Source organism: Pholcus phalangioides, unplaced genomic scaffold (assembly GCF_987345545.1).
Source record: "Pholcus phalangioides strain wild (caught in Gottingen) unplaced genomic scaffold, Ppha-v1.0 ptg000005l_1, whole genome shotgun sequence".
NCBI lineage: Eukaryota > Metazoa > Arthropoda > Arachnida > Araneae > Pholcidae > Pholcus > Pholcus phalangioides.
The window spans coordinates 6,855,506-6,875,718 of NW_028301598.1; the positions used below are offsets into that span (position 1 = coordinate 6,855,506).

The window sequence follows — 20,213 nt, forward strand, 5'->3', positions numbered from 1 at the left end:
CGAAAATCGAGAATTCAGTTCAATTTTTAAAATTATTGATGAGACGGAAAACCCTACTAAATTTCCACATTTCTACGGTAAATTTGGCAATTTTAACATTGATTTCCATGGGAAAAATATGCTGTGCTTGTCCCTCCAAGTGATACTGATGATCATAGGAGTACGCAGAATTTTCTCGAGGGGGGATTCGAAATTTGTTTACCCTCTGAGGGAGTTTTACCTTTTTTCCTGTAAAATAACACTATAATCTTGGCTCGGGGAGGGGGGGTGGTTAGACTCCCCCCCTTTGATTACGCCAATGCTGATGATGATTATGATGTCTATTCCAAAAGCCTCATTATCGTGATATAATTTCTAAGCTGGAAAGATAATTTTAATCGTTGATTTGAAGAATAAAAAGTCAAGTTGACTTCGTTGAAAATATTTGAAAACTCGGGACATTTCTGCAAAAAAGTCGGGACAGCAAAAAAACAGAAAAAACCGGGACTGTCCCGAGAAATACGGGATGTATGGTCACCCTGCTTATTGCTATTCTATCTCTCAAAAAATTGTCAAATGTTGAAAAATTGCTAATTATGGTTAAAATTGATGGGAAAGAAATGCTGATGGGTACGAAGAAGGACTACAATAAATTGCAGTAAATAAAAATGTATTTCACGAAATAAATGTTATGTTATTGATATTTTTTTTAAAATGTCTTGTTTTTGTTATGTAAAAAAGAAACACGCCACAAATATACGACATGAACGTTTATGTTTACAATCATAATTAATCGTACCGTGATTTGTAAGAAATTAAAACTATCTTCCTTCACGTTTTCAGTCAAGTTTCAGTGAGTCAAGTGAGTTTAGTCGAAAATACGGGACATTTTGAAAAACAAATTCGGGACAGTGAAAATAAAAGATAAATAGCAAAATATAGGCCTTTTCAGCAAACGTTTTGTGGTGACCTTATGCATATGACACATATGTCACGCATTTCCCGGGACATTTTCCCTTTATTTTGGCTGTCCCGACTTTTTTGCAAGAATGCCGTGGTTTGTTGCGAATGTTCTACATTGAAGAATCTACAAAGCCTACTTTTAGATGCTTATAGTTTTATACTTTATTAAAATCAACTATTGAAATTATATTTCGACGCATAAATTATATCACTATAATTACAACTATGAATAAGAATATTCACCTCACATACGTCATGGCTTTTTTACTTTCTTGATAAAGTGATCCTCAAATATGTTCAAGAGATCCTGTATGATCTGTCCAGGGAATTTGTTAATGTTAATAAACATCCATGCCCGAGAGAATCAGGGTTCGAACCAACACTTCCACAGTAAAACGCTAGCTCCCAAACTACTCCACTGCAAGACGGCAAATACTAAACGTTGATTTAATTGTTTGCCCCTTCAAACGTTTTATTTCGTTATTTTACAATGTACTTCGTGGAATCCAGTTTTGTTCACTGCAATTCTCTCAGAGTAATGCTTTGTTTCCTGCCATTGGTGTTTTTTAGTGATTTCTGCAAAAGTTGGCAACGTTGTTTACATTCGGCGGCAGTTATGGCGATGTTCCGTATTTTACCCGTATTTGAAATCCCGAGTTCCGGTATTTTTCTCGAAGAAATTTGGTTAGCCTAAATGTGCAATAAAACTTAGTGACACGGTTTTTACAATCTACCAAAATTACGTGAATTCTTTGGATAGCAATGAAATCATTTACCTCAGCTTTGGGAGCTTACGTCAGTGGTGAAATAATTGACGTTATGTGTCTCATCAGGCCCCTAGCCAGAAATTTCATTCCAAGGCCAAGGGGGGAATCACTTTCATTTCGTGGGGAGGGACCAAAGTGATAGAAAACTGGTTCCAAAATTTTTTACGTCGCGGGGCACTTTTCAGAATTGTTATCATTGAGCCCTAATTTTGACAGCATTTACAGGTTGGTGCCATGTATAAAATACAGTAATTATGATAAATCTGGTGATTATGCATAATCGCCGGTTATTATGCACAATAATTTCATCCGTTTTGATCAGTGATTATGCATAGTAATCGATATAAATCCGGCGATTATGCGTAATTACAGATTTATGCCGATTTGTTTACAGTAACATATTCTACGAAAAACGTCCGAAAGCGATAAAATGTTGTTGTCCGTATCCGATTTGAAATTCCAAAAAGAAATTACCCGCTTAAATTCAGTTGTGATGTATTTTGACGAATGAATTTTAATTTGACGAAAATGTGACATTTTATATCGTCCATCCACACATCCCTTGTCAAGAAAGCCAAAGGAAAAGTTTACAGGAAAAAAAATTAAGAAAAATTATATTAAATTGTAATCGTATAAATTGAATATTTTATACCACCCCTATAAACAGATACCTTTTCCAGAGAGCCAGACGTTTCCCGGAAAAATCGAAGAAAACTGTCTGAAAATTTAATTTGACGACACCGTCCCTCAAGGGATTCCTTGTCAAGAGAGCTAAAGGAAAACGTTTGAAATTGAAAACTGTGCGAAATTTTAATTTGACGACACCGACCTTCAAGGGATCCCTTCTCAAGAGAAACGGAAATGTTTCCGGGAAAAAATGACGAAAATTCTGCGAAATTTTAATTCGATGAAATTGTAATATTTCATACCGCCCCTCAACAGATCCTTTTTCACAAGAGCAAAAGGGAAACGTTTCCGGGAGAAAATGACGAAAATTCTGCGAAATTTTAATTCGACGAAATTGTAATATTTTATACCGCCCCTCAACAGATCCTTTTTCACGAGAGCGAAAGGGACACGTTTCCGGGAAAAAATGACGAAAATTCTGCGAAATTTTAATTCCACGAAATTGTAATATTTTATACCGCCCCTCAACAGATCCTTTTTCACGAGAGCGAAAGGGACACGTTTCCGGGAAAAAATGACGAAAATTCTGCGAAATTTTAATTTGATGAAATTGTAATATTTTATACCGCCCCTCAACGCCCCTTCACGAGAGCGAAACGGAAACGTTTCCGGGAAAAAATGATGAAAATTCTGCGAAATTTTAATTCCACGAAATTGTAATATTTTATACCGCCCCTCAACAGATCCTTTTTCACGAGAGCGAAACGGAGACGTTTCCAGGAAAAAATGACGAAAATTCTGCGAAATTTTAATTCCACGAAATTGTATTATTTTATACCGCCCCTCAACAGATCCTTTTTCACGAGAGCGAAAGGGGAAACGTTTCCGGGAAAAAATGACGAAAATTCTGCGAAATTTTAATTTTATGTAATATTTTATACCGCCCCTAAAGTGATTTGTTGGAAGAAGATATTTCATACTTTGCCTGGATTGTGTTTAGGCATTCTATAGAATGACTATATATATTTGGGGGAATACCATTGGATCCACTTGCCGCAGAAACAAACTTTTGCCGATCTTTGATAAGATACTCCTGGGGGTCTATTACGCTCATGTCGTTATGCCCGCGTTTCAAACGTGTTTGGGGTTTGCGGTGCATTGTGGGATAGATTTACGTCACCATCGCTAAAGGTTGATTTTTCTCACATCGTTACTAGCGATTTTCGCTATAGACATCGCTACGTGAAACGTTAACTAACGAGAACCGGAGACCACTCGTTATGTTCGCGTTACGGAAATAAACATGGCCGCTCGCGCGTACATTTTTCGATGGTGAGAGCAACGGAGACAAATTAGTTAGAATTGGAAATTATTCATTCATTATTAATTTATCAAGTTGTTCATTATAATGAATAATAATTCTCTGAATTACATTACTTAATTTAGTAACATGATTTAGAGACAGCATTATCGTTTAAAATGTTATCTGTACACATACTGATTGGAAAAAATTATTCATAGTGGTAAATCGTTATAAATTATTATACTCGGTACAAAGATAAATCACTCTACACAACGTTATTATTTTTTTTAATCTTGTATGGAAATGTCTTTATTCTAATCTTAAACTCATCTCAATATAAGAATATTATTTAACTGGTAAATCTCTCTATCGCGATGTTTTCAAGACATTTTGAAATTTGCTCAATATTTTTTTTACATCTCGTTCAAAATCGACGTCAATATATATTTAAACGTCTCCAGATTTTCCCCTTCTTAATTCGTTTAATAACATTGATATTTTGTAATATGAATTAAGTGTTGCTACTTTCTGTGCAGTACACAGAAGCGTAATGCAGTAAACACCATTACACACACACTATACTCTGTACACTATAAAAAATCAAAGTAAATTTTATTAATCAACAAATAAATTTTTTCTAATCCTTGAGTGCATTTTCTGATCGGAGTATAAAAAAGATGTCAACAACAGTGTAAATTTGGTGGTACTTCATTTTCATGTGTGAAACAAGAAAACCAATTTTCTAATTAATGATGTAAATAAAAGGTTACTTGTTCTTGATTTTGACTTAATATCAAGACGGTAGATAAATGTGTTAAAAACATGGTAAGATATATTTTTGATAGTCGTTTTGGAAATTCATAACATCATTGAACTTCAATAGAAAATCATTTTTTAAACGTAATAATTTAGAAAATTTCCCCGCGCCAGTATCATGTGCGTGCATAGCCTACCTTTTTCTCAAATATTTGATGAAAATAAAAAAAATCCGGATGAATTAAAAAAAATGCAGCTTAGAAAATTAGGGACAACCAACACACACTAACACGTACAAATAAATAAAATAATAATAACGCACGTGCTGCAGCACTCGTTGATAGTGATGATGATTATCAGCAGCGGAGAAAATTATCCGATTGGTCCATCCCTTTCGGAGCTAACGCAACTCTCGGACCAGGGAGTTTTTCGTAAAATAGATAACGACATACCGCTGGTTGCTGAGAAAAATCAAGTTTTTGACGATGGTCGCTGAGATTTGCGTTATGAGGCTCGTTGAGAATTTGCGTTAAGGGCGTGACGTCACTAACGACCTCGCTGTATAACGACGTGAGCGTAATAGACCCCCTGATCTACTTTTCAGACTTTGTACCTTATGTATGACAATTTCTGTCTTAGGCCGGTATTACACTATAAAAGTTTGATAAAACCCCTTTTATAAAACTTGAAAAATCTAACCAATAAGGTTATTGGTTACATTCTAGAAAATGGAGCCATTGACCTTATTGGCTGCATTTTTCAAGTTTTATAATAGGACTTTTATCAAACTTTTATAGTGTAATACTGGCCTTAGGCACGGATTACACTATTAAAGTTTGATAAACGATCTTTTATAAAACTAAAAAAAACAACCAGTAACCCCCTGTTGGTTCCTTTTTGCTCGAATGTAACCAATGTGCTTATTCGTTGAATTTTTGAAAGTTTTATAAATGAACTTTTATAGTGTAATTCCGGCTTTAGTAGGAGTTCACACAAGAGTTTATTTCGAAGTCTTTTTTTTTCATTCACTGTCAAGCACAATCTTTTCAGTTTTGTTGAAATTGCAAAGAGGAAAGTAGACAAACAGCAGTTATTTCAATGAACTCCTGACTCAGAAACTGTATTACAAAATAAACGAATATATCATACTATTTCTCAAACCACCGGTTTATCCAATCATAATACACAAAAGGTGAATTACATTGCCAATGCATCTTCACTTCATCATCAACCCCACAAACTATCAAATATGGATTTTCATGTTGGTGATGACAAAATGGTGACCATTTTACCTCCCCACCTTTATCCTTGTTTTCTCTTAAGGGATCATTCAAGTATTACGCCAGTATCGAAGGGGGAAGGGGGTTTGGGATTTGCTGACTTTTGATGACAAGGGGAAGGGTTTGAAGATTGCTTATGTCATCAATCTCCCTTTCTGAAGATGTGGAATATTCTAAGCTGCTGAAAAGGGGGCGGGGGTCAAAAATGGCTAAAAATCTGCTTATGTAATACTTGAATGGCCCCTAAGCATGGGCGAAGATACGGGGGCATGGGGAATTGCCCCCCCCCCCACCATCAAATGTGGAGTGGGCAGATCTAATGTGTATGTGTATATATGAATTGACATCATCATCGTGCCCCCCCAGCAATAATGACCTTGCCCCCCCCCCCTCAGACTTCCAAGTCTATCTCCGCCTATGCCCCTAAGACACGAGAGAATAAAAATAAGAATTCGTAAACTAGGGCAGATTTTAACATTAGTTCTATGGCATGCTGTTGGGACACAGCTAGCAAAAAAAAAGAGTGTGTTCATACATTGCAGGTTCATAAAATCAAGCATCAACTGTACCAGGCTGTGTGAGAAAAATTGTTTTTGTCTGATTCTTTTTAATGACTTACAACATTTTAATATGTTTGAAAATTTTTTATATTATACTTATACATAAATGTAACATACTCCCGACCAGGACCATTTGTTTGAATTGCGCATTACAAACTAATTAGGTTTAAACACTAAGGCACTTTATTAATTGAATGGAATACGAAGCGTACATACTAATCGATAAATATAACAAATAATCTACAACAAATCATTTTCAATGTCGGATATACCCATAATTTTATATCAATTTTCTAGTCAATTCTGACTAGTTTAGATGCATATTTCGTTACACAGGAAACCACAAATATTCTAAGATAAATTTATAGCCTAGGTCACAAAACTGTTATCAAACAATTTAAGAAAAAAAAATTGGGTAAGTTATATACAATATATATAAATATATTGTTGGAGAAAACTTTACCTTCTTTTCATGAAATTTTAAGGTGTACAGCAGCAGTGAATATTTGAATAAAAATTAAATACAATTGTGAATTGCTGACAACCTGGTTGAATGTTTTAGTCCTTAAATCTTTGAGCGTAGGAAGATAGCCATTGCACGGCTGTTAGCACTAAGGATTCTATCCAGTACACGCAGCTCATCAGCAGTTGCAGAGCGAATACTAAGGCACTGAAATGAGCTGGTCCCCTTCCTCAGTAATCCAATACATCTAAGTAGAAAATTTAGAAGCAAATAATATTAATTCTCTATTTATACTTTTTGTAAATGTTTTATTTTTAGGTTTTAAGTGATACATGCCAGTTAATGATATGAGTTATGACGTATATTTTATTCATGCGCATTCATAAACTAAAAATGATTTTTCTACTGTACATTATTGAAATTAAATCAGAAATTCTAAATATGCATTGGAAATTAATTATAATTTCAGAAGTATTGTAACAAAGCATTGTTTAGAAACTTTTTCTTACCTTTGCCACTTTCCAGTGTTGTCCAGAGACAAGGTCCGATCCTTTGAAATTTGAATAAAATACATCAATTGTGATATCTAACTTAAAGACCTTAAGATGAAAATAAATGTATATGCATTTTATTTATTTATTTATTTTTTTTCTGTGCCTTAAACTTTTTACTTCAATTACCATTTTTTTAATAAATGGAATAGTTTACCCCTGGGGGTCTTGAATTATAACACAACTGACACAATAAAAAGAAATACAATAAACATATTGGGATAAATCGAGAAGCTATCCATATTTAGATGAGACAACCATAATTTTTAATAGGTTGTATATTTATATTTTTTTCATAATTATCAGTTTTTTATTGCTCTTATTGGGTTACTGTATTTTTGATATAGTTTAGATATACAAGGGTTGGACAAAATAACATGAACACCTGTGCAAAAAACAACACTCGAGGGAACCTGTCGTATACGCCTGCCAGGGAAGAGTTCCACTTAGTGGAGGATAATATGCACACATCAGTCCAGTCGTAGCAGTGATAGCATTCAGATGTGATGTATATTGCGGTGTTAAAACTTCGTTACGGCTGACCTCACAGATTTCGAAAGAGGCATGATTGTTGGAACCCGTCTTGCCGGGGCCACAGTAATGAAAACGACCACCCTTGTTGGTGTTGGGAGAAGTATTTTGTCTATGGTAATGACAGCCTATAGCAAATAGGAAAAAGACATCATCCACCAAGCATAACAGTGACCGGAAGTCGAAGATGGCTGATAGACCCAGAAGGGTTTTGAAGCGGATTGTGGCCAGAAAGCACAAGATAACAGCATCCCAGATAACATCTGAGATGAACACGCATCTACAGGAAGATGTATCAACAAAAACTATCCAACGTGAACTGCATGCAGCAAACATACAAGGTAGAGTGACTATTCCAAAAGCATTGGTGACACCATGCAATGCCTTGAAACGACGAACATGGTGTCATGAACATAAGAATTGGACACAACAACAATGGGAGAATGTTATCTGGTCAGACGAATCGTCCTTCACATTATTCCAGACTAACGGACGTGTTTACGTTTGTAGAATGCCAGCACAAGCCTATGATGTTGATTGTCTCCTTCCTACTGTTAAGCATGGATGGGGATCAGTGATGCTGTGGGACGTGATATCTCACCGTGGTCTCAGCCCACTTGTTGTCCTGGATGGGCGGGTTAATGCAGCGATTTATGTCAGTATTCTGGCGGACCATCTTCAAATGGTGCAATATTTGTTTCCTGATTCTCGACCCGTGTTCTAAGACGATAATTCGCCCGTTCACACTGCTGGAATTGTCGGAGACTGGCTTGATGAACACGATGATGAACTGAAACACTTCGTGTGGCCCGCTCAGTCCCCTGATCTTAATATAATTGAACCTTTGTGGGTTATTTTGGAGGCCAAACTGCGTAGTACGTTTCCACCTCCAAAGACACGTTCTTAATTAGTGACCTTTTTGCAGGAGGAGTGGCCACGTATCCCTGCGACTCTTGTGAATGACTTGTACTTGACCATCCCACGACAGATACAAGCTGTAATTAATGCAAAAGGAGGGCCAACAGACTATTAATAAAGATTTTGTCTAATTTCACAGGTGTTCATTTCATTTTGTCCAGCCCCCTGTATATTTGGCATTCATATTTTTTATGGCCATATTTTTTCAGCCACTTCATTGGGCATTTTGTGGCATTTGTATTAAGCAGGAAATACAAGTGAAAAAATCAATATCAATAAGTATTGAATAAATCAATCAATTTGTAGTGATGCAAAACTTCAGAAATTTTACACTTCCATTTTATGAAAAAAGTAGCTAGGCTGTTGTATAACATTTTCTTAGGGATTTAATAAAGTTTGCCACAAATTAAAAGACTGTACAGTAAAACCTCCCACACCCAGTAACAACCAAAATTATTTTAAACATGTATATATTAAAATATACGCAAAGATTAAGCTAGTGAAAGCAAGGTCAGTGACGAAAGAAATATTGCAAATGAATTACAAGATGATTCCGTTAGATTTATGCTAAAGTACTTAACTAAAAATAGCCATTTTTTTATACAATATTATCTCTTTTGTTAACTTCAAATTAAATCCTATTGTGTAACTTTCTTAACTGCTACACCCATAACTCTCACATCTTACAACTGTGCCCAAAAGCTGGCATCTTCCGCAGACATAGTTCATTTATAGTGTAAAAAAGAAGTAATAAGAGATTCATCATGCCCCCCCCCTGCCACTCCCCTCCCGGCTGAAGCCCCTTCCCTTCATGTGAAAGCTATAAGCACAATGATTGTTACACCAAAATCTGATGGTCAAATGACTACTTAGTTTCCTCTCTAACATGTTTTCTAAGCTATCGATTGCATTTAGGTCAGGATATACTATGTAATCTCCTAAATGTTTATCATTTTAAAAAGAAAACCATCATCAAATATATGGTATTATTTTATTCTAATCATATACTCTTATTTTTTCGAACTTATAACACAATCAGCATAAATTTCAGATATCTATATTCACTCACCATTTCATAGAAAGAGCAATCCACTTTTCCTTTTTGCTGGCCTTTGATAACAAAATGCTTGGCTTGGAGCTGGGAATTCTTGCTGACCGAATCCAAGATACCTGTATCAAGATTTATTATACATGTATGATGTTATTTATCGCAACAGGTCATTGTCTTTTCCACATGTAATTAATGAATTATTGTCAGATTAAAAACTGGTGTATTCTAATTCAAGAACATTGAAATGGAATGTTTTAGTATGCACCATGTTTTAGAATCTGGCAAATATTCCATTAAATTCCATTCTATAAACAAAATTTAATATTTTAGTATAATTCTCTACTTAGTTGGCAAAATGTAGTCACTTTTTTCAAAAAATTGAGTTTTTCCCATTCTGGAGTCTCATTTGTTAATACTTAGAAGGTGGCAAAATAAGAGGGAGTCTTTCTTTCAGTTTATGAGAAAAGAATGGTAATGTGTTTGCTCATGTAAAACAACTTAGCGATTTTTTGTGGCATCTTAAATCTTGAAATCACTGCCACGTAAAATTTTGAAAACGTGACATAACATTTTGCCACCTGTGCACAAAATTGTTGTCCTCTAAATATGAAGGGTCAAATTAGAATGAAAATGAAAACATTTTGTTTCTTCATCAGCAGAAGTAGTTGAAAAGTATGTGTAATTTGCAGCACAACCAGATTTATTGGAAAGTTTAATTCTGCAAAGCCATATCATTATTTTGAAATATGCTATAACAAGGGCTGTGTTTTAATTTGATGTGTATATAAAATAGAATTATATAAATGCATTACTGATTTTGGCACAATGATAAGCACACTATCAGTGTTTTCCATTTGAAAAATTCTGTCTATATAACATTTCTAGCAAAATTTGGTTTTTAACTCAATAAAGTTATATGTAGCTTCTGTTACATGTTCCTTAACCGTTTAAGCGGTAATTAGAAATCACTAAATCCCCCTTCAAAATGCTTTATCTTTTTTAATTGAATAGGTTTTCTTCCGATTTTCAGTAAGTGCAAACTAATGGGTATAGGGAAACGTTTTCCATTAAGAAATTATTTTTAAAAAAATATCTGGGCTTGTCAATGCTAAAATAAGAGACTTTTATGGGGACGAGATATCTCATCATTGCTGATTAAAGGGTTAAGTCAGTTCCTGCAGAAACAAAGAAATTTCATTGCTATTCCACTTTACACAGCTGCAATCCAGGAAAAAAAATGTGTTTCTCTAATTCAGCGATGACTTTTAATGTGTCTCCTCTAAAGTTTAAAAAACCACATAGACCATCATTCAGCTGAACCCTTCATTCATATTTGCCATGTAAAGCTCTCATACAGCTTGCAAGGGTAAAAGCCTGGGTGAAATACAGACCACTAGCAAAAACATTTATACACCTACTACTTTAGGTTAGTATTTTCCAAAGAGGGTGATTGAACATACCAGGGAAGCGATCATAGCTATGGATACAAAGTAGGATTCTATGGGATCGCTCAGGGAAAAAGGGTGATGAGAAAACTTTCCTGTGAGAAAAGAAAGCAGACAGTAGAAGAGAAAAGTTTGGGAAACTGCTTTTTAGAATACCACTTTGTGAAGCTAAGAACCTGTAAATTCAGAATAATAAGCGAGTATTTCGCTTATTATTCTGAATTTTACTGAAATACTTTCCTACTGCATAAAATTTGGAATATCCTTTGGTTTGATTTTAAAAAAAATGAACATGCTGACTTCTCAAAACCTTTTTGGCAATTATTTCATTTTTTATTTTAATATACAGTTAACCTCATAGATAAGTTCGAAAAAAATATATAGAAAAATTCACTGTGTTTAGAAACTAGTTTTGAAATCGCAAAATACCTGCCACTGGGATAATACACAGTGTATTGGAAACACTTTTTTTTTCAAAAATGTTACCACAAGATTACAAAATGACCCATTTTACTTAAACAGTAATTATAAGATCTGTTTTTATAGAAAATATTTGTTTTTCCACAGCAGGCATAAGTAACCAGAGTTTTGATGAACCTTAAAATATGTTTCAAACATTTAAATAGCATTATCTTAATTATGTTAATATGTACAGGGTGATTACACGTAATTCCCCTTGCTGCATTTTACTGGGGAAACCGTTGATCCTAGAGGCATACTTCCAATTAGAAAAGTTTTCGAAATAATAGGTAGAACTTAGATACGTCATTCATGTTGCAAGGGTTTGTATAGTTATTAAAATGAAAGAATTAGCTTCTTACATAAACACCCTGTCCTCAAAAGTTATTAAAAAAAGTTGATTCCCTATCTTTCCTGATGGGCAACAAACCTCCACAAAACCCCCACATTTCTAAGTGCAATATTCACTGAGATATTTGATTTCAAAAATCAGAGGAAAGTTGGGAAGGAACAAAAAAATTAATGGACAATACTTCTCTTATTTATGTTGTTCTTTCCAAGCTTTCCTTCAATTTTTGAATTCTGATACAGTAAAACCTCTCTTTAACAAACCCTGTATTAAGGAACATTGGCGTACGCAAAGGGGGGTTTTGGGATTCTAACCCCCTCAAGCCGAGATTATAGTGTTATTTTGCAGGAAAAAACGTGAAACCCACTTGAGAAAATTCTGCATATGCCTATGAAGCAGAAACCTGTCTTCAACAATAAAAAATTGTGACCCCGTGATTTCGATGCCAAGATACACTTTAAAAATCTGGATTAAATAAAACCTGTCTAACAAGGAAATGGAAAGTAAAATTGTATGGTCTTAACAGAAAATTTCACACAAACACTGAGTATTTGGTGACCAACAGACCAAAGGGTCATACAAAATGTTAAAGTGTGCTCCACTCAAACTTTTTATGCAATCTATGAGTTCTCCATCATCCACCCTTAAATTAGTTAAAATCTGTTTCTGTATTTGATACTGTGGTTTTGATAAGACATGTGTAGTAAAGCAGTTGCTTTCTGAAACTAACAAAATGTTTCGGAAAAACAGGCCTCTCCACGGTAGAAATCAGTGTAAGGGTTGAATTTCCAAGTGATATGCAAGACACAAAAATGTATGCAAGCTGCGTGGATTCCCTGATCGCAAGGCTGACCAGGGCTGGAATTAATCAGAGAGGCAAAGGAGGCAACTGCCCTGCGGCAAAATTTAGATAGGAACAAAAACACTCATAAAATCATTTCACAGTGGTAGAGGCGACGAAATCATGTTGCTCTCTTTCTTCCCCTCACAAAATTCTTACTTATGGCCCTGATGCTGTGGATTACATAAACATGGACAATAATGTACAAACTGAATCTGACACAACAGATATTGACATCCTAATTGGAAAATTTTTTGAGGTAGTTAAAAAGGAGGTATACAGATGCTATTTTAGAATAAAGACAGTGTAAGCTGGAATTTTCTATAGCTGCTGTCAAAACCTGAATACAGTATTTATCAATTATAGACTAATTATTTTTTACTTACTTTATCTTCATTTTAAATTATTTACTTTATCTTTTTTTTAAACTCATTTATTTTTATTTTATTTTCATCAAACACAAGATCATTTCATAATTTTACATATTATATCAATTGAATCTTTGTTAAGCAGAAACCCGTGTTCAGTAGAAAAAAATCTTGGTCCCTTGCAATTTCGTTGAAGACAGGTTTTACTGTATCTCCACGAACATTTTTCTTGTTGATCTCAGCAACAACATTCTAATTGAGTTTTTGAGGATAGGTGCCTGTATAAAAAGTTAATTTTTTAATTTTAATAACTATACAACCACTTGAAACATGAATTACGTATTTGAGTTCTACACATTATTGGGGTAATTTTTCCAACTGGAAGTATGCCCCTCTCTCTCTAGGATCAACGATTTGCCAGTAAAATGCGGAATTCGCCAAGAAATTATATAAGTAATCACCCTATATATTACCAGTGTTTCTCAAAATGTGCATCGCGACTCCTAGGGGCATCGCCAACCTTTGTCAGGAGCATTGCGACAACCTAGAGATATTGTTTTATGTGCTTATTTATACTTTGCAGTGGTTCTTTTATAACTGAAAATATCTACAAAACTATCCTGGAGAGTTACAGATCAACCATGAATTGGGCAAGTGAGCTGTGGTCGACAAAAGTTTGAGAATCCCTACATTAAACCCTTGATTCAGCAGACTAATAGGAGCTAAGGAAGTGTGTGTTCATTAAATCAAGAATCTATTGAATCATGAATTTTTTCAAAACACAAAGCATCAAAAATATTATATTTATTATATTGTTATCTTTGTAAAAGCTAATCATGAAATAAAAGGTTTACATTTTATTATTTTCAGATGTGTAAATACTTTATATTTTATATGTCTATTCTCTTGTATAAGTCTCAGTGATTTTTTTTTTAAATATTCTGAAATGGTTACCAAACATTTCAAAGAGTATCTCTCCATTAACTGAAGAACCATTTTCCATCCATGTTTGAAGCTTGGCAACACTAACTGTGAACATACGAGGGAAATTCTCATCCAATGACTTCAGTAGAGGAGCACCATTTTCAACTTCTCTGTGCACTGTAGCAGGTTTGAAGGGTTTTGATGAAACAGGCTGCTGCAATGACTAAAAATAGAGAAAAAATTATACCATGAAATCTTGATATATCAAAACTCTGTGAACCAAAAATAAATTACCTTACCTTCTTTTTTGAAGGAGGCTGCTGATAAAACTCTTCTTTCTCATCTTGAAAAAAATCACCAAAATCAGGAAATTTCCCCTCATCATCATAGTGGTGCATATCAATTGAATTGTTGAAAGGATGGACGGCTTTGTAAGATGTATTTTGTTGGTAGCTGTAAACAGGACCAGCGATTCCACTTCCTCCAAAGTTATTTTCACGTCCACGAGTAAACCTAGAAATAAAAATGAAATTCTGTCTCAAAATGTTTTGATAAGCCAGCTAATCTAGGAAACATTTTCACAAGGAATATTACTGCAACTTTTTGGCTTATGTTTCGAGTATTTATACAGAACAGTTGATCACATTTAAGTCTGTATTGAGTTCAATAGACATAAATATCCAAGGAAATAGATTCACAGTGTTAGTGAATAATTAGGCTTTATTTTTTTAAGCTTCGTTTTGTTTTTCTTTAAAATAAATATAAATATTTATGATTTTATTTATTGATAATTTGTTTATAATTCCCAACACAGAAATAATTTGAAAACTTTCTAAAAGTTTATAAGTTTTTGGTAAATCCATTAAAGTTTGCTTTTTAATGATATGATAGAACATACGTTTTTGAATGAGGACGACTCATCAAATTCTTGTGAGGTGGTCCAATGTTCCTGACAGGTTGAGTTGACCAGTTTTCATTGAAATCATTTACAGCAGCTGCTACAAAGAAATATGTGCATTTATAAAGAGGCATTAAAAAATATTAAAATTTATAAAAAGTAAGGTTTATTGAAGAAATAAAACTTTACTTTTAGAACACTGATTGGTTTGTTAGATGGTGTACATTTATTTTTTCTATAGGGAGCAGATCATTACAGATATCTTTTTTTCAAAAGCTGTAATAGGTGAGATGGTCTCAATCTAAAACTGTCAAAAAGTCATTTTTGAAAAAAAAAAAAGATGTACGAGGTTTTCATTATAAAGTGATGGTATATATGTGTTTATTCTAATACTCACACCACAAATCTTCATCTATAGCAATGTTGGCTGGCCCACTTCTGGGTAACTCTTCTTGAATATTTCCTATACCGCCTGGTCTGAGAGAACGAGGCTTATAGATGGACTGGATGTGAGAATGAGCATTTCTGTCGCTTAAGTGATGCATACCAGATCCTCTAGCACTAGAAGAACTACCAGGAGAAGAATAGTATTCCTCAATTGTCTGCTGCCGAGCACTGTTTCGCTTATTAGATGCTGGGAATCTTTGCATCTTGCCTTGAGAAAATTTGCCTGGGAAAAATGGTTCAATAAATATTAAAACTGAATTCATTATGAAATAATAATGTTGAGACCATCTAAAGCAATGGGTACAATTTTTCCAGTCGGTTGGCTGAGTATGTCAGATGTCTATTGCTCACTGGCCGCATACTGATGTGCTTATGTTCCATGCATTGATATTTTTTATGTACACTTTTTGAAGGCCCTATTTGGCCTACAGGGGCTGGAGGTTGTGCACCCCTGATTTTAAGTAAAAACATATGCGAGAGATCTTATATATTTAACATTTAAAATTTCTTTGTCATGAACACAGAATGTCATTTTTTTATTACTTCATTGCATTTAATTGTTCCAAATGGTGAAATAATCAATAAGTGATTATATTAATTTGAACAAAAATTGTATCAAGATTCTCTCTCCCACATTCTTTTGCATAGGTCTCAGAAAATATTATTGTATAAATATGCTGAATTTTTGACACATTCTATTCAAAAGTAAGCATGAGTGTTTCTAAATAAATTTTATTGATCATTAATTAATTATTTTTCAGAATCTACATAAACTTGCATCCCTATGTTTTTTTAATATATGATTTTACCTCCAAAATATTTTGCAGTACCCTAGTGTATTTGCTGCTGTATGGGAATAGTGCTGGATTCATTGCATCCTCGCAGTGAGAGTCATTATTATTACCACATCATCCAGGTTCAACCCTATTGGTGGCACAGTGGTGGTCAGTTGAAGTTGGTTTTATACGATTTTCTAACTTTGAGACGCAAGCATGAGTTAGTTTTTCCTTTGAAAAAGTCTCTCCACTGAAAGCAGGCAGACCTTCAATACGATAATCACATAAGCACAAAAACATGGAAGCTGGATGGCAGCATCACTAGAACACACAAAACATCTATAACTCTGACAAATTACATACATTAGGGCTACACATATACTGAGAACATTTGTTCCAACATATACTGATGCATTAGAAATTCCCCACAGGAACGTTCATAAGGTGCAGTTAAGAAACCAATAGAAGCTGGTCTCCCATTAGAAAAGGCTTTTGTCACAAAGAGCATGCAGGCCTTCAACACAATACTTACATAACATAAAAATTCAGGCAATTGTCATTTTTATTTCAAATGTGGAAGGCAGATGACAGCATCAATAGAACATTCAGCACTCATAAATCTGACAACATAAATATGTTAGGACTACACACACTCAGAACACATATTCTGGCATATACCATTTCATGAAAAATTCCATAGAGAATGTTCATATAGGTGCAGATACGGTTTAGTAGTTCTTTATGGTTTAGTAGTTACCTTGACATCATACCCTGTGCCATGACACACTGTTCAGAAATAACAGCCTTACTATTTCAAAACCATCTGTTAAGACCTATTTTTTCATTTTCCAAATTAAACCTTGTTTATAAATTGTTCTCCTTGATTTTCATTTAGCCTACATTGTGGATGAAAAAATTGTTTCGAGCTAACATCCTTGAAGTACCCTCAAGTCCAATTTATAAATATGAAAATAATTTACGTAAGTACAAGATTTTTTATACAATAATATTGTTCATTATTTCAAGAAAGAGCTCACAATTCTCTCACATGTACTAACCTAGCATCCCCTGAACCCTGCCTCCCACTACAGTGTTTTCAACTTATCGGCACCTCTTCACAGGTATTAATCGTTTCTGAAATCTAATTAGCTTGCCTGTGGGCTGTTTGAAGCTTGGAACCTTAAGGCAGTGGTCTTTAACTGCTGGGATTTCCTGCCAGTCCATGAAACATTTAGCTGTAACTTTTTAAATACTGTACTTTTTAATTTAATAAATAAAATACTGTTTCTATATTGGTTATTATTTACATTAGCCATCAGCAGGTCTGCAAATTACTTATATTTATTTTTTCCGGTTCTTGACATTGTTAAACTATTTTCACCGGTCTGCGGATGCAAAATGATTGAAGACTGCCCTAGGACACTTTTTTTAATACTGTACTTTTAAATTTAATAAATTAAATACTGTCTCTATATTGATTTTAATTTACCTTAGCCATCAGCAAGTCTGCAAATCGCTCATACTATTTTCACCAGTCTGTGAGTATAAAAAGGTTGAAGACTGCCCTAGAGGGCATTCTATTGGTTAACCTGAGCGGGTGTACGCATCAGTTTTAAGAGCAAATTAAAAGTGGTTTTGAAATAAATATTGAATTAATTTTCCATGTTTTATTCCTTTAAGTCCGGGAAATTTTTGAAAACATGAATTTTTGTTAAGTATTTCACCTGCACAATCGATCAAGCTTTAAGAGATAAGCGCAGCTCCCATGTAGGCAGTGCCTCAAGAAGGGGCCCTCGTAATGATGAGATTGAGTTATAATTTTCAAGGGTAAGTAAATACATAAATTGATAGGCAGGTATATGGTTGGCACCAGGAAGGGGGGTCTCAAAAAAATTGCTTTGCCTGGTAGGAGGGGGGGGGGGGGACTATGATGCTTTTAAGAGATGACTCCGCACATGGGGAAAGGTTTAGCAGAGCTTAAGCCCACGCAAAAGAGATGAACCTCACACTTTCCTATTTCCACATTTTAAAACAATTTAACAATTTCCATGGGCAGGTGAAAAATACTGGCCTCTGCCTGCCCCCCCCCCCCAACGATCTTGGCTAAACAGAATGTTAGAATGTGGGGCCATGGATAAATTCACATATTAATTATTAAAATCGAAAATTTTCGATTTTATGGAAACAAGAATTTCTCGATTATCAAATGCTAAAAAACGTACACAAAATCGTTTAAATTCAAGTGACGATTGTTTATTTTCGGAAAGAATATAAAATTCTATTTTACCTTCGTAATGCTTAATTATCCTGAAATTATTCATGATAATTTATTTGATAATTATTTCACGAGGAGTAAAAATTATCACAACGTTCCTGAAGAAGCGTGAATTCCTTTATGAATGGCGCTAAAATATTTCAACTGGCGCTTCACGCGAACAGAAACTTGTAGAAAAAGCAGACGAGAGAACCAGAGTGTTGCCACTTGAATTCAACGAAATTCCGAGAAATTATAACGGTTGTATGAAATTACGTTCAACGAGTTCATTCCAATCGAAAAAACATCATAAAACTATTCTTTCACTTTAACTTTTGTTTATGACATGAATGTCGCTCTCCACTTGTTAATACAAGATATACGGAAGACTGGATGTTGTGAAGATATTTATTATTTCAGATGTTTATTTTTTAAGGAAGGAAAAAACTCATCTCTGCCTCCACCGGGAGTCGAACCCGGGTCCCTCGATTGCCGGACGAGTGCTCTGATCACTAAGCTACAGAGGAGATAGAGATTTTCCTTCGCTAGAGCGTATATATGCCGAACGGAACCGTGCAATGGACGGTGAAACCGATCAGCTAATAGCTCATTGACGACGAGCCACCAGAGGGCTATATATATGACATGAATGTCGCTCTCCACTTGTTAATACAAGATATACGGAAGACTGGATGTTGTGAAGATATTTATTATTTCAGATGTTTATTTTTTAAGGAAGGAAAAAACTCATCTCTGCCTCCACCGGGAGTCGAACCCGGGTCCCTCGATTGCCGGACGAGTGCTCTGACCACTAAGCTACAGAGGAGATAGAGATTTTCCTTCGCTAGAGCGTATATATGCCGAACGGAACCGTGCAATGGACGGTGAAACCGATCAGCTAATAGCTCATTGACGACGAGCCACCAGAGGGCTATATATATGACATGAATGTCGCTCTCCACTTGTTAATACAAGATATACGGAAGACTGGATGTTGTGAAGATATTTATTATTTCAGATGTTTATTTTTTAAGGAAGGAAAAAACTCATCTCTGCCTCCACCGGGAGTCGAACCCGGGTCCCTCGATTGCCGGACGAGTGCTCTGACCACTAAGCTACAGAGGAGATAGAGATTTTCCTTCGCTAATTTGAGATGAGTTTTTTCCTTCCTTAAAAAATAAACATCTGAAATAATAAATATCTTCACAACATCCAGTCTTCCGTATATCTTGTATTAACAAGTGGAGAGCGACATTCATGTCATATATATAGCCCTCTGGTGGCTCGTCGTCAATGAGCTATTAGCTGATCGGTTTCACCGTCCATTGCACGGTTCCGTTCGGCATATATACGCTCTAGCGAAAAAAAATCTCTATCTCCTCTGTAGCTTAGTGGTCAGAGCACTCGTCCGGCAATCGAGGGACCCGGGTTCGACTCCCGGTGGAGGCAGAGATGAGTTTTTTCCTTCCTTAAAAAATAAACATCTGAAATAATAAATATCTTCACAACATCCAGTCTTCCGTATATCTTGTATTAACTTTTGTTGCCTAAAATTTTTTGTCTTCAAATTTTTTCATCTCATTTTTTTAAAGCCGCGTATAGACTAGCGCGCGGATCGTGCAATGCAAGCATTCGCAAGCGCTCGCAATGCATTCAGTGGGTACGATTTCCGAAACGAATCATCATCATCAACGATGGCTCCA

The 20,213-nt window shown here is 35.0% G+C and overlaps 1 protein-coding gene across 2 annotated transcripts; it reads right to left on the bottom strand.

The window, feature by feature from the left end:
- Positions 1-6,270: 6,270 nt before the first annotated feature.
- On the bottom strand, positions 6,271-18,730 carry LOC149085806 (uncharacterized). Of its 2 annotated transcripts, none has more exons than XM_089232224.1 (8): positions 18,544-18,730; positions 15,431-15,703; positions 15,034-15,133; positions 14,435-14,648; positions 14,166-14,358; positions 9,768-9,868; positions 7,208-7,248; positions 6,271-6,945 (listed from the first exon to the last, which is right to left on the bottom strand). In XM_089232224.1, the coding sequence occupies exons 1-8, from the start codon at positions 18,575-18,577 to the stop codon at positions 6,801-6,803; spliced, it is 1,101 nt and encodes a 366-aa protein (XP_089088350.1). In that variant the 5' UTR covers positions 18,578-18,730; the 3' UTR covers positions 6,271-6,800. The 2 variants fall into 2 exon arrangements, with proteins under 2 accessions (XP_089088350.1, XP_089088351.1); XM_089232225.1 differs by having other exon boundaries at positions 6,666-6,945; positions 15,034-15,130; positions 18,544-18,714.
- Between the last annotated feature and the right edge of the window lie 1,483 nt (positions 18,731-20,213).

Bases quoted from the DNA above. Each gene is read 5' to 3' on its own strand.
- LOC149085806 (XM_089232224.1), bottom strand. From the start codon at position 18,577: ATGAATAATTTCAGGATAATTAAGCATTACGAAG. The intron at 15,704-18,543 runs GTAAAATAGAAT...CATTTTTCCCAG, and splicing joins GATAATTAAGCATTACGAAG to GCAAATTTTCTCAAGGCAAG. The intron at 14,359-14,434 runs GTAAGGTAATTT...CTCTATTTTTAG, and splicing joins AGCCTCCTTCAAAAAAGAAG to TCATTGCAGCAGCCTGTTTC.